The following is a 14,669-nucleotide window of genomic DNA, read 5'->3' as shown; positions in this document are numbered from 1 at the left end:
TCAATGATTCGGCTCGATTTGCTTGGTTTTCTAATCCGATTTGATTTATTTTGATTCTTTTAGTTAGGTTCTAGAACATTTCCTCAATTTACTAAATAATAATAAGAATAATAAGAGTAATAATAGATTTTTAGAATAATTAATTTATATAGTAATCACACATATATACATATACATTTTTAATAAATTAATTATTAATGCTCCATAGTTACTCTTAAAAATTTCTAAAGGTCCTCCACTCGGCAAATATTTAATAACATGTTTTTGGGCTTGAGCCCAACTCCGTAAACTTGGGCCCGAATTAAAATTAAACGATATTTGTAGTCCCGACAGTCGAAAATTCAGATTTTTGATTTAATAAAAATTCAAAAGTTTCGAAAATAAAAATTAAGGGTGTTTCAATAGCTCTAGATCTAGTTGAGATATTTTTCTCATTAAAATCTTTTACATAAGGTAAATAAACTATATGTTTTTTTCTAGACCAAAAGGCATTCGGATATTTGAACATACTTCTTTATTTAAAGTTCTTCAAAATCTTTAATTTTCTGTTGTATGTGAGTCTACTGTAATTGATTTTCAATCCTAATGTTATTAATTTCTTGTTTCAAATAGCTAATATATTTTTGTTTTTGTTCAATAAAATTTATTTCTTTATATATAGAAATATCTTGCATAGCACTTAAATCCTTTTGTCCAATTGGTTGCATAAATTTAAAACATATTTGATTATTTAAGATATTTATTTTTAATCCGTCATTATCTACTTTAAAGGGATAATTAGTAGCTAAAAAGAGTGTTCCTAGTACTACTCCTGTAATAAGATTTTTAACTAAAATAAAGGGAATTTTAAAACAAAAACCATCACTACATATTTTTGTTTTTGTTAATTTATATTATACTTTTAACTTACTACCATCAGCTGTGTATAGCCTTTCCTTAGTTTTTTTTCATAATGTATAATTGAAATTAATCCTTCTTACAAACAATTTTGATCTGCACCAGAGTCAACTAATGTAGTCATAGTTAAATGAAAATATTTTTAACTACTATTTAAACTAAAACTATCTATTTTTGAAAATTTACTCTAGATATTACATTAATAAACTCATCATAAGATAATGTTTAAGCTAAATTAGTAATTTTTCTATTTTCTGAGGGTTCTGCTTGAATATTTATAATTTTATTAACTTGTAACTAAATGATGTCTTATTTAATTTTATTATGTTCTTGTTTTAATTCTTTTATTTCCCTTTTAACTATCTTAATTTCTCCTTATAGGTCGGTTAAAGAAGGGAAAAGTTTCTCTTTATTACTATTGGACCTATTAAATATTTCTTGTAACTTATAAGGTCATATTGTTTTTTTGTTTTTGTGTGATGTCACAACTTTTAATTTTAACAAATATTGCTTTTTAACGTTCTTATCTTCAATCTTTTCTATACAATCTAAACGAAAATATGTCTCTCTAGTAACTACGTTTATACTATTTATCTTACAAATACAGGGACCATCGCATCCACAGTTATCTATATCACTTGAATATCTTCTAAATAATTAGATTCTATTTTATATAAATCTTCAGGATTATCACTTATTTCTAAATCTATATCTATATTGGTGAGAAGTAAACTCACCATTTGCGGTTTTAACTTATCCGATATATCTAGGCTATTTATTTATTCTCTCATCTTGCACTGTGACTTATAGTGTCCTACTTTTTCACACTTGCAATACACTATTTGTCATTTAACTGTATTCTTCTTAGCTATCTACGGGGTTTGTTATCCTTAAGGGTCTTATCTCGAAAAGTTCTAGTTCTAAAAGGTCTTCTATAGGATTTTCTTATGTTTCCTCTTATTTTAAGAAGAAGGAGGATGTAACCTTTCATATCCATACTGACTACAGAAACTTTCTAATTCTTTTCTACTTTGATGGAACTCACTCTTCATTTTTACCTTTAACTTAAGATTTGTATATAGAGCTAAACATTCATCATTAACATGATTAATAATTTATCCATATGTGAGGGTATCATAAGGTATAAATCCACCACATATCTCTCATATTCTCGAGCATATCTTTTCAGTAAATAACTTAGGTAATCCACCAAAAAATCTTTCTTTCTAAAAGGCATGACTATAATCTTGCCTAATAAATATTTTTGTAAGAAATACATCCTCATACCATCTAAAATCTTATAACTTTGGGCAAGTCAAAGTAGTTAATAATTCAAAGGCTCTAGCTTGATATTCTCCTGTCACCTATAAAGGTTTTAGTAATTTCAAAAATTAATGTATTAACTACATCTCGTACAGTTGTATGTATTTGTTATTGACCTTCTTATTTAACTATAGTTTTAGTAGCATTTAATATTTTCTATTTTTCTTCTAAAGAAAGATAATTATCCCACCATCCTTTTAATTGACTGGTAAATCATGAGATTAATATATGAGCTACAGCTGGATCAGTGTTACCTTTAGACTTATGAGCTGATGAGGCCATAATCATTTCTTGTAACATATTTATTATTTGATATTTTGATAATCCATCTATATTCCATTTATTAATTGATTCTCCATCATATCTAGCCTGAGTCATGGCAGATCTATCTTCATATGTATATCTGGAGGTGTCAGCCTAGGGTAAAAATTTTTAGTTTTGGGTAACGGTGCATATGAATCTTTTGAATAATAAAATAAAATTTTCACTAAACTATTCTTTTAGTTGACTAATATTTGTGTCAAATTCTTCTTCTTCTTCTTCTTCAAATTGTTTGTTTTTACTTAATATTAGAAGAAGAGGAAATACTCAAATAATTTAATCTTTTTGTATCTTTTCTAACATAGACTCTGTTTTGTCTAACTTAACTATTTGTTCTGTAGGTATTTCATGGGACTTAAATATTATAATTTCTGATTTAGTAATTGGTAAGGGTCTTTGAATAGGATAAGTATAAGATACTGGAGTTTGAATTTCTAATCTATCTAATTGTAATGTTATTTTGTTTAGTATTTGGTTTGTGTAATTGTTTTGAAATTGAACATTTTTAATATCTTTTAATGCAAGATTTTTCTTATCATCATCTATTGTATTTATCATCTAAAAAGGAGAACCTATAACTATCTGATGTTGATAACCAAATTTAATTTCTTCTAGATGAGGATGAACGGATGTAACAACATCATTAGATGTAGTTATCCATTTCTTAGTTACATTTTGATTAGCTAAAACTTCTTGAAAATGGTATTCTATACTATTCTCAATAGAATAAATAGAAAACTACTGAAAGAAAGAAATATTAACTTTATATTGATTCATGTAACCATAATATAATTCTCTAATTTGATCTCTTTTTTCTTTCAAATAATTTTCAAAAGACCAATGACACTTATCTAAATTATAATTATTAGTCATTTCTTTCCTAAGAAATTTTTTATTAATTGAAAATTCATTTTCACTAATAACATTTAATAGAGATATATGTTGTTCCATAGGGGGATCTTGTAGGAGACAAATATCTCGTAAGAGAGAGAGAGGTAAAAAGTTAACTGGTTGTTCTACTTCTTGATATATGGGTTTAGATATAGATTTATTAAAACCTAGACTTTGTAATTGAATATTTGGCGTTTGGGTAGATGTAGATAACCTAGTGTTTTCGTAACTAAATACTTATCTAGTAGGATTTTCTAAAGGAAGGAATTGAACATGAATACTTCAATAGGTATCTTCTACAATATTAAAGGAAGTGGGAGTCTTTTAAACTGATACTGGATGATTAATTTCTTGGAGATTCCATGAATTTTCTTGGGTTAATTCATGCTTTTAACCTTTTTGGAGTGTGTACTTTTATACGTTGGATATTAGCTTCAAAAATAATTGTTTATTTCTAGTTAAAGCGTGTCTAAAAGTAAATTCTATATATAACTACCATATATATAATATTATCTTAACGGACGGATACTTAAAATGATAACAAATTTGGGATCAGATAATTTATTTTTTGCGGATACCGCCCTGCTGCCATCCCTATTAATTAGAAATTATCTTAGCTTAGCTATTAAGAGACAAAATTTTGACGAGAAAAAGAGGAGAAAACATTCTTTTTTTTTTTTTTTTTTTTTTGACCGGAGAAAAATTGGAGACAGAGTGGTGCTGCTGTCTCTCGTCTCTCCCCAAAGTAGAGAGACAATAAATAATCAAATAATCATTGTTCTGCTCACCAACTCTTACTTTCTCTTTGATCTATAATGGCCTAATCTGCGTTTAATATCAGATCTCTCTTTAATTACAAGTTACTTTGATTGATGATCATCAGATCTGTTGCAGCAGTTGACTCATTTTAGGAGAAGGAATCCAATTCTCGAATGGCCTCCGTGAAAAGTGGCCGGTCGAGAGGAACTCCGGTCAAGGAAAATGGTACCAAACTTGAAGAAGGTCTTATGGTCTTCAAGTCCGATAAGTTCGACGCCGATTCTTATGTTCAGTCAAAATGCTCTCTCAACGACAAGGTCGATACATACTTTCTTTTTCCTTTTATTTAGTTCTTGAATTAACTTTTCATATGCATATTTTTCTGAGCTTCAGCTTAAAGTATGTGCCATTTTGGTTATTATATTGTAGAGGAAATTATAAATTTAGCTGAATTTCGTTAATTATAAATTTATCTTTAAACTTTTTTCTTTTTGAAGTTTCTTCAGCTTCATGATTATGATTCTGTGTATTTAAGTCACTGTATATCATGCTTCAGTGGCTCCAGTTGCGTTTTGCAACGAAATGAGGGTCAGTTTAACCTCATTATGATACCGTTATGCTTTTGGTTACAGGAAATAAGGCAATTATGTTCATATCTTGTGGATTTGAAGAAAGCTTCTGCTGAAGAAATGCGGAAGAGTGTGTATGCAAATTATGCAGCTTTCATTCGGTGAGTTGTTTCTCACTATTATGTAGATGGTAGTTACTGCTCCATGCCATTTTATTGCAGAATTTGTTTACATAAATCTCAAATTGCCCAATAAATTATTCTCTTTATAGTTTGTACATTGGGAAATCATCATAGAAGTTGAGGTCTAACATAGTTTTATGTGGAAAATTAACACACAAAAACACATACTTTTTGGTACTTTTCAATGGATTTTTCTCGTACATTATCAATTTTGTTGAGATTAATGATATGATCATAAAACAGTAGTTGTAAAGATCATGACTCTTTTTCTTTGATTTTATCATCTAACCTGTTTATAATCTTGATTTCACAATCAACTTTGGTGGCATTTTGTTCTTGAATTCTATTTACCTGTTGGAATCATTTCACAAGGAATGAGATGTTAGGGTATAAAAGTTCCTGCAATTACAACTAATTTATTTGATTAGCAATAAGTGGTTCTTGGCGATAAATGATTGCCGTGCTTCCTTAAAGCATCCAGCTAGTGAAGGAAGATTTCTTTTAATCCTTGTTAGTTTTTCTTTTATTATTCATATCGTTCAACATTTTTTTTTTATGGAAGAGTTTCTTCTCTGTTTCTTTTTCATTTTGGGAAAAGTGATGCAAGTAGCATATGGTAACAATGAAATCCCTTGAAGTAATATGTTTTTGCCAAAATTTTTGAGCAAATAATTCTAACAAAGTTGATATTTTGAGATATGTGGATTGCTGATTGCTTGGTTTGCATCAAAATAAAAGCATCAATAGTGTAAGCATATTTCTAGTAAAATCTACACATATTGCTGAATAGTTGTCTTGCTCAAATCTGGGTTCTCATTAGTTTCACACACTTGGTAATATCATATTTTCATCATTTGTTAACTTATCCATGACAAAGCATAATGATAAGCATTTAGTTGACCTTGGGTGCCATCCAACTTCAGGAAAACCCATTAGATCATCTACAATTGTCTAAATGTCAATGACTTAGTGATCCTTAAACACTTCTATTTACCTAATAAATACTCTTCCTATCCAAAATCATTATAGTGCCATTTCTCTATATTGTGTCATATGCCTTCTCTAGATTGATAGAATACATTATGGAGGTCTTTTTTTGTGTCCTTTTTATTCTTCTCCAGTTTCCCTCTTATGGTAATTTATCTTTGTAATTGATCTTTTTGGCATAAAAGCAAATTGATTTTTAGAGATTATTATGTCATGACATATTCTCTTGGTGTAAGTGATATTCCTTTCTTCCAATGGAACACTATGGCCATGTTTAGTGGTAGAAAACTTTTTTTTTTTTTTCCAATTTCGAATTTTCTTCTCCATTTCCCAATTTCCTAATTTTTTGTAGTCCGAATAGAAATTGCAAAATTGGAAATCATGTTAATTAACATCCCAAGCCTAGCCCGTAGGGTTTTGTTCTTGAGAGTGATAATCCATCACCCTCGAAAAGTCTCTTGCTAGTCTAAGGCTTACCCATCCTTAATATACATCATTTCCACCTTGTACTTAGCCAATGTGGGATCCGCCTGAAGGTAAGCTAACATCTCAAGCTGTCACCTCATCTGGTCAGGATGTTACATTAATATATCCAAATATTCAATTGTCCGTTTTTGTTTTCCCTTTGTTGATTTTAATTAAGGCCATTATATTAAATAGCTATTATTTTGGCTAAATGGTAAAAAAAAAAGCCTGAATTTTGATAATTTTCATAATTTTGGCGAATTTTTAAAATTTCATTAATTGATATCATGAGCTAAATTTTTTTAACATTTGTAGCCTCCATCTATCTACAGTCTAAACTTGCTGTTTTGGTACTTAAACTTAACAAGTGGGCCCCACATGCGGATTAGTCAAATTTGAGTAGGCAAATAATAAAAGCCAAATGACCAAAAAAAAGCTTAAACTTTGACCATCTGTACCATTTTTACAAATCAATTGATACTGTGAATCCACCTTAGGGCTTTTTATATATAAGCCAAATAAGATGGGTTCTTTTTTATATATAAACATTTCATTATTTTTCTATATCTCTTTATTTGGCTTCTTGACTTTGATGGAAACTTTTGGTACCTCCTCTTGTTTTACTAGCAGAATTGTATTTATTTTTGGGCTTTTGATCCAATTTGGTCATTATTTTGCCCGATGTAAATGTTCAAAAGATTAAAGGGTAGATATTACTTCGATGTGGAAGTAGTTTTTTTGCTTTGTTTTGTTGAATTCTTTAAGATCTAGAGGAATTTTGTTTTTGGTTAGTAATTACAAAGCATTTTATTAGATAAGTGTAATTTATCTTCTTCAAGAAATTAATGGAAGATAAACGAATTTTGCTTTAAGGAGTTTTGGTAGTTTTTGGAAATTAATGCAATTATTATTTGATTTCGTGACTCTTTTGATGGAAAATCCACTCAGCGTTGACTGAGTCGTGCATAGGCCCACTTATTAAGTTTAACGGCCATGTTAGCAAGTTTTGGACGGCAGATAGGTAAATCCCACGATTGTAAAAAAAAATTGAAAAATTAAAGAATGGCTAAAATTATAAAAATGATCAAAGTTCAGGCTTTTTTGGTCATTATGTGACTTATTGTTTGCTTACTTAGCACTAACTAAACTGCATGTGGGGTCCACTTGTAAGTTTAATAGCCACGATAGCAAGTTTTGGACAATAGATGAATGAAGATCACAATTGTTATATAAAAAAAATAGTTCATGGTGTCAATTGATAAAATTAAAAGAATTGGCCAAAGTTTAGGATTTTTCTAGTCATTTGGCCTATTATTTTGCTGAAAATATAAATAATTTCATAGTTGAATATCGTAAATATGAATTTCTATCTAAAGATATATTTCAAATCCAAAATTGGCTTCGAAATTCTTACTAAACATTTTCATTTGTTTTTCAAAAAAATTTATATTAATAATTAAGTTGTTGAAAAGGAGTTTTTATATTAGTTAAGCTTTATGTAAAAAATTTTATATTAAATAGTATGAAAGTTAACTAACATTTTAGAAGTTTTTATTAATTGAGTTATTAATAGTATCAATAATTAATGAAGGACAGTAGTTAAAAAAAATGATTGTATAACTCCATTTCGGAAAATGAAATAGCTAGGTTTAACATTTTAATTTGATAACTAATAAAAAATATATTTTAATAAATAAAAAAATCTAAACAAATTAAAATAAACTTTAATATCAATGTCTCAATATTTTTGGAATAATTTTCTAGAAAATAAGACTTGTTTTCCATTTGCTGCCTTTAGAGTTCATATTGGAAAATTTACATTTTTGTCAAAGCAGTTCAAAGTGAAATGATAGTAGTAGATTAACACTATTAACTACATAAGGGTAATCTTTTCTAATGTTTTATGATTCCAAAAACAAAACATTAATGTCATGAAGCATACACAATACATTTCTGTGGATTTGATACCCACTATTGGATTGTGATTTCATGAATTGAATAATGTTATGGTAATTAAATTCTCTTGATTTATTGAAATGTGAGATCCTGTATAAACTAGACATCTTGGACTCCTTACTACAGTATCTTGCACATCTCTTGAACTAAATGCTACTTTAATCATTTCCAATTAGTCTAGATGTTGGGAATATACAACTATCATCTTCTTTCTTAAAACACTTTAAAGGATCTTTGTTTAAAGGATCTTTGTTTCTTGCATAAAGCACTTCAAAATTTAAAGGATTTTGAAACTTAAAGGATCTTTGTTTCTTGCATAAAGAACTTCAAAAGAGATATCAGACTTGGAGGGGGAGCTTTCATCCATCAGAAATCTGCTATCTACTCAGGCTACTTTAATTCATGGTTTAGCAGAGGGAGTTCATATTGATTCTACACCAACAAAAGCTTCAGAAGCCTCTGTGGTAAATGGCTTACCAACTGCCGAAGATCAAGAACCTTCTGACCTAGAGAAGTGGTCAGTTGAATTTCCTGATGTCCTTGATGTTCTGTTAGCTGAGAGGAGAGTGGATGAAGCTTTAGCAGCCCTTGATGAAGGAGAGCATGTGGCATCTGAAGCAAAAGAAACAAAATTGCTGAGTCCTGATGTACTTGTGTCATTACAGACTGCTCTTCTTGAGCGCCGGCAAAAGTTAGCTGATCAGCTTGCTGAAGCTGCTTGCCAGCCGTCTACCCGTGGTAGTGAACTTCGTGCAGCTATATCAGCTCTTAAAAAGCTTGGGGATGGTCCTCGTGCTCATAATTTACTCCTCAATGCACATTACCAGAGATATCAGTATAACATGCAAAGTCTTCGTCCATCAAGCACCTCGTATGGAGGAGCATATACTGCTGCACTCTCACAGATAGTATTCTCTGCTATAGCACAAGCTGCTAATGATTCACTGGCTATTTTTGGCAAGGAACCTGCTTATACTTCTGAGCTTGTAATGTGGGCTACAAAGCAAACAGAGGCCTTTGCAGTTCTTGTTAAAAGACATGCATTAGCTTCCTCAGCAGCTGCTGGAGGCTTAAGAGCTGCTGCAGAGTGTGTTCAAATAGCTTTGGGTCATTGCTCTTTGTTGGAAGTCCGTGGATTGGCACTTTGTCCTGTGCTCATAAAGCTCTTTAGGCCGAGTGTTGAACAGGCACTAGATGCAAATCTAAAGCGAATTGAAGAGAGCACAGCTGCTTTGGCTGCTGCTGACGATTGGATACTCACTTACCCTCCAACAGGTACTCGACAGTCTGGCAGATCTTCTGTTGCGTCTCTTGGTAATACAGCTGTATTTCAACATAAACTTACAAGCAGCGCTCATCGGTTCAATTTGATGGTCCAGGTGAATAGTCTTTCCTTCACTATTTCCAATAGATTGATACATCTCTCTCCTCAGCCACACATTGTGTGTGTATACGAAGTACAATACATTTTTTTTCTTTTTACCATGTTGTCTAAAGATGACTGTATGTTTGCAGCTGCTGCTCGTTTTCCTTTATTCACCTCCTTCCTTTCTTCCCATATTGTCCATTGTGCTTCAATTTCTCTGGTGTATGTGTGTCCTATTGTTTGAAGACTAGATAAAAGTTTTTCAGGTTGTGGAAAATATCACTGATACATCATTGGAAGATCATTGTCTCTGACTTTCTTATCACTGATACTGCAAATTTTAAAATTTAATTGGAACATTGAACTGCCATCTGTTCTCTTTTCGGCTGAAACAGTGGTTCTGGCAAATGTATTGCATATTGTTGTTTTAACCTGTTAACAGAAAGTTCAGTTTTACTATAACTTATGGTCGCAAGACAATTATAGACTCTATTTTTTAATCCATCCCTGGCTATTACTGCTTTGAATTGCCATTTTGCTGCTTGTTTGGATTCCAATGATCTTTTGAAATTTTGATTCTTTGTTCCTTCTGTAGTATATCTGCTGACATGGGTTTTTCCTGCTCCATATGCATGTGCTGTATTTATTCACTTGAATTTTCTCTTCCAATTGAGTAGAGCTTTCCCCAACTTTTTGCACCTCTAAAGTGCTTTGAGTTACTAATTTCCTTACATTGGTGCATGTGTTCCTCATGCTTGTCGGGATAACTGATTGAATTGAATTATATTATTTTCTTCAAATGATGAAATTGTTCCATTTATTTTTCAGGATTTCTTTGAGGATGTTGGACCACTTTTAAGCATGCAGTTGGGAAGTCAATCATTGGAGGGTTTGTTTCAAGTATTTAACTCATATGTGAACATGCTGATAAAAGCATTGCCAGGTTCAATGGAAGAAGAAGGAAACTTTGAGGGTTCAGGAAATAAAATTGTACGAATGGCTGAGACTGAAGCCCAGCAGATAGCCTTGCTAGCCAATGCATCATTATTGGCTGATGAACTACTCCCGCGGGCAGCCATGAAGGTATCCCCTGTTCATCAAGCAAATAGTAAGGATGATCTCCGTAGGAGACCTCTAGACAGGCAAAATCGTCATCCTGAACAACGAGAATGGAGGAAGCGGCTTGTGAGTTCAGTTGATAGATTAAAAGATAGTTTTTGTCGACAGCATGCCCTTGATCTCATTTTTACGGAAGAGGGTGATAGTCATCTTACTGCAGAAATGTACATAAACATGGATGGAAATATGGATGAGATGGAATGGTTTCCATCCCCAATATTCCAGGTAAAATCTTTTTGGTACAAAATGCTGACTTTTTGTTTTTATTTTTTTGGGTTGAGAGGGGTGTTGTAGATGTATATATATCATGTATAGATCGCTCTGCTTGTCAGAATGAACTTTAGGCCATTTTTGGGTCCAGTTATGATATATATGTCAACTGAAAATACATATTATGCTTGGGATTTCATAGGATAAAGTATCAGTAATATGAAGACAATTAAATATTTGTTGCAGGAGAGAATAGAATGTTGTTGCTTTTCATTCTGGTTGCATTTTCATCTGTATATTGATTTGACCTCATGTCCCTGGGGTTGCACCTGCTACCTAAAGATGTTTTTCACAAGTTTTTTTGGGTAAAAGAAGATCAAAAATAAAATTTATTAGCGGTTAATATGTTTTTGTATTTATTTGGACACCTGTTTGGGTGTGTAATATAGTTATTTATAACTTTGTATCTCTTTTTTGTCAGAAGAATACAGACCCTAGGAACTGGAATTTGGAGGAAGCATTGAATTTATCAAACTCTATGGAAAAACTAATTTTCAGTGAACTTAACTTTGTGAGATTATTTTCACTGAACTTAGCTGGATTTAAAGAAAATTGAAAATTTGTTAAGTTAACCTTCATGTTAGATTGGCCTTTCAAAATTCAAGAACTGGAACTTTGTGCTGGCTGTGGAGAATTAACTGTCTAATATATATAGTTTCAGTGTATTGCTGGAGATGAACAATCTATTTCACTACGAGTTCTTATGGGTTCTTGTTATGTTATGATTCAGGAACTTTTTATAAAACTGAACCGAATGGCTAGCATAGCAGCGGATATGTTTGTAGGAAGGGAAAGATTTGCTACATTGCTATTGATGAGGCTCACAGAAACTGTTATACTATGGCTTTCGGAAGATCAAAGCTTTTGGGATGATATTGAAGAAGGTCCAAGGCCATTGGGTCCTCTTGGTCTGCAACAAGTATGTAAATCTGGCTTCTTTTCCTCTAGTTCTTATTGGTGTATTGAGTTTTGATATACTGCATTTGTTGGTCTATGTGCAGTTTTATTTGGACATGAAGTTTGTGATGTGCTTTGCTTCACAAGGACGCTACTTGTCACGGAATTTGATTCGGGTAGTCAATGAGATAATTTCTAAAGCTGTTGCAGCATTTTCTGCTACAGGAATGGACCCAGACAGGTAAATAAGCAGTTTCTTCTTTGGGTTATGAATTTATTGTGTGTTTTATGTATAATTTGCAAACATCATTAAAAGAGGATGCAGTTATTGCTACTGAAAACTATGTGAAAGTTCCTGAGATATTCTACATCTTTAATCCTTCACCTTTGTTCAAAAAACGAAAAAGAGATCCTTTACACTTAGGGATTTTGTTTCAGCACATAGTATATGGACCACAATCAGTAACTCTGCAAGAGAAGAAAAAAAACTGATCCAAATCCAAATCCCCCTTGGAATGATGATTTTCATCGGTAAAAGATCCAAATGAATTCAGGAATTTGGAACAGGAGAAGCATTATTTTGCTTGGCTGGCTTTATATTCCAACAAAAGATCAATACTAGAGAAGGGGCATGAAATTTGTGCGGAGAGATTATACATCTACGGATTTAAATATTGTCTCCCTCTGTTAGAGAATTATAGAAGGCAATTGCCCCCTGATGCTGCATAGATGTTTCTGCTTGTTGGGCACTGCATGGGAATCAAGTGATGGGGCTGGTTGCGGAGAATTTCATTATATAATATATATATAGTGGACCCAGAACTAGTGTGAGAACGAGTCGTAATAATTCAAATTTATATTGCAATGTGTATGTGCAGTTTAAGCTTTAAGGTAATTAAGTGGAAGCAAATTATATGAGAAGATGATCCATAGAAATAAGACCAATTGTCAACTATCCATCCTTAATTCTCCTTCTAGTTCCCGTCCCCTACTGCAGTTCTTTACATTATTATCCTTATTATTTCAAATTCTACATTCATGTGCTTTCTTCAATATGCTTACCAGACATTAAATGGATTGCATTTACAAAACCGGATTCGTTTTCCACTTTAAATGCAGTGTATTGCCAGAGGATGACTGGTTTACTGAGATTTGTCAAGAAGCATTGGAAAGATTAAGTGGAAAACCAAAAGCTATTGATGGGGACCGTGAACTCAACAGCCCAACAGCCTCTGTTTCTGCACAATCCATTTCATCTGTCAGATCTCATGGGAGTTCCTAAGACAAAGTTCTAAACCCTTGTGTATATTTGGCTCGTTGAATATATTCCTTGAAGGATTTGTAAGCACTAAGCAGATTAGCATATGGTTTGATCTCATTTTTTTCATCTTCTCAATTTTTGTGAAGTCTGGGAATCTCTTCATGGTTGAGTTCAGTTTGAGTCTGTAAATGCTGAATATTTTATTCGATCCTGAATTCGATTATGTACCTATTCTTTGACTAAGCTATTCTTTCAAGTTCAATGCACCTGATACTCTGATTTTTAGTTGAACTGTGGTTCTAGTTTTTCATTTTACATTCTACGTTAGTCCTAACCTAATTTGAAAAAGCTAACAAAATAGGAAGATTTTGCTGGAACTATTATCATATTGAATGTTAAATGTTAATTATATTTAATAATTTTTTTTATCAGATTAAGATAATTATTATAGAAAGTCTAATATTATTTTTACTTATAATAAAATCAATTATCTATCAGTTAAAAATACTTGAACAGAAGAAAGTTTTGCGTTTTGTAATTGCTTAACATCATCTATAACTGAGGGTCTTTTCCTCGGCTCCCTTTCAAGACCCACAAACACATCTGTAACTTCACTGGACAAATATCTCAAAATTTTAATTATACCCGACACTGAAGGAAATCCAACTACTCAAGTAATCTACAACTACCTAATTGAAAAGTGGTTTAAGGTTTGCAAAGCAACTTTTTACGGAATTCGGTAATATAACATAAATTTTGGATTAACTTTTAGAGATTAAGGTAGGGTTTTATGAAAAGTTAACTCATATAACGTTTAACTCTTAGTATTTTATGAAAAGTTACTCAAACAGCTCGTTTAGCTTTCGTTTTATGAAAAGCTACTTAAACTGCTAAACGCTACTAAAACAGTTAATTTTGCTGAACATATCCAAATTTCTAATTTCCGGATTTAGTTGGCAATAGTTTGCATAATAGACATTAATATTGCACTATGTTGTCAGAAGATAGAAGATGTCTGACTTAATGAGATTTGTCAGGAAGCATTGGAAAGATTAAGGGTCTATTTATATGAATTAACTTTTTATAAAACATTACTTTAACCTATAAAAGCAAGTTCAAACGTTATGTTATAAAACACTATAAAAAATAACATTTAGCATTTTAATTAGTCGTTAAAAACTACTTAAAAAGTTATTGCCGAGCAAAGCATAAGTGGAAAAACAAAAAGCTATTGATGGGGTCACGAGCTCAACAGCCCACTAGTCTCTGTTCTTTTGCAACGCCTTTCATTCTTCCAAGTGCAATGCTGATTTTCAGTTAAGACGTGGTTCTGATTTTTCATTTGAAACTGTACATTAATCCTAACTTGGTTGATTAAATAAAGTGCATTGATTTCCAATAAATTT

The 14,669-nt window shown here is 31.7% G+C and overlaps 1 protein-coding gene across 1 annotated transcript; it reads left to right on the top strand.

Annotated features, from left to right (window-relative positions):
* Nucleotides 1-4,098: 4,098 nt before the first annotated feature.
* Nucleotides 4,099-13,554, top strand: LOC105637268 (exocyst complex component EXO84B). The gene is made up of 7 exons (XM_012220694.4): nt 4,099-4,508; nt 4,824-4,921; nt 8,673-9,729; nt 10,545-11,060; nt 11,836-12,024; nt 12,107-12,243; nt 13,122-13,554. Exons 1-7 carry the CDS (start codon nt 4,365-4,367, stop codon nt 13,282-13,284), a joined length of 2,304 nt encoding a protein of 767 aa, XP_012076084.1. The 5' UTR covers nt 4,099-4,364; the 3' UTR covers nt 13,285-13,554.
* Nucleotides 13,555-14,669: the final 1,115 nt, after the last annotated feature.

This window comes from Jatropha curcas, chromosome 10 (assembly GCF_041381405.1).
Source record: "Jatropha curcas cultivar XTBG-Jc1 chromosome 10, XTBG_Jcur_1.0, whole genome shotgun sequence".
In the NCBI taxonomy this organism is placed as follows: Eukaryota; Viridiplantae; Streptophyta; class Magnoliopsida; order Malpighiales; family Euphorbiaceae; genus Jatropha; species Jatropha curcas.
The sequence above is the reverse complement of the archived record's forward strand: the minus strand, read 5'-3'. Positions and strand labels throughout refer to the sequence as shown.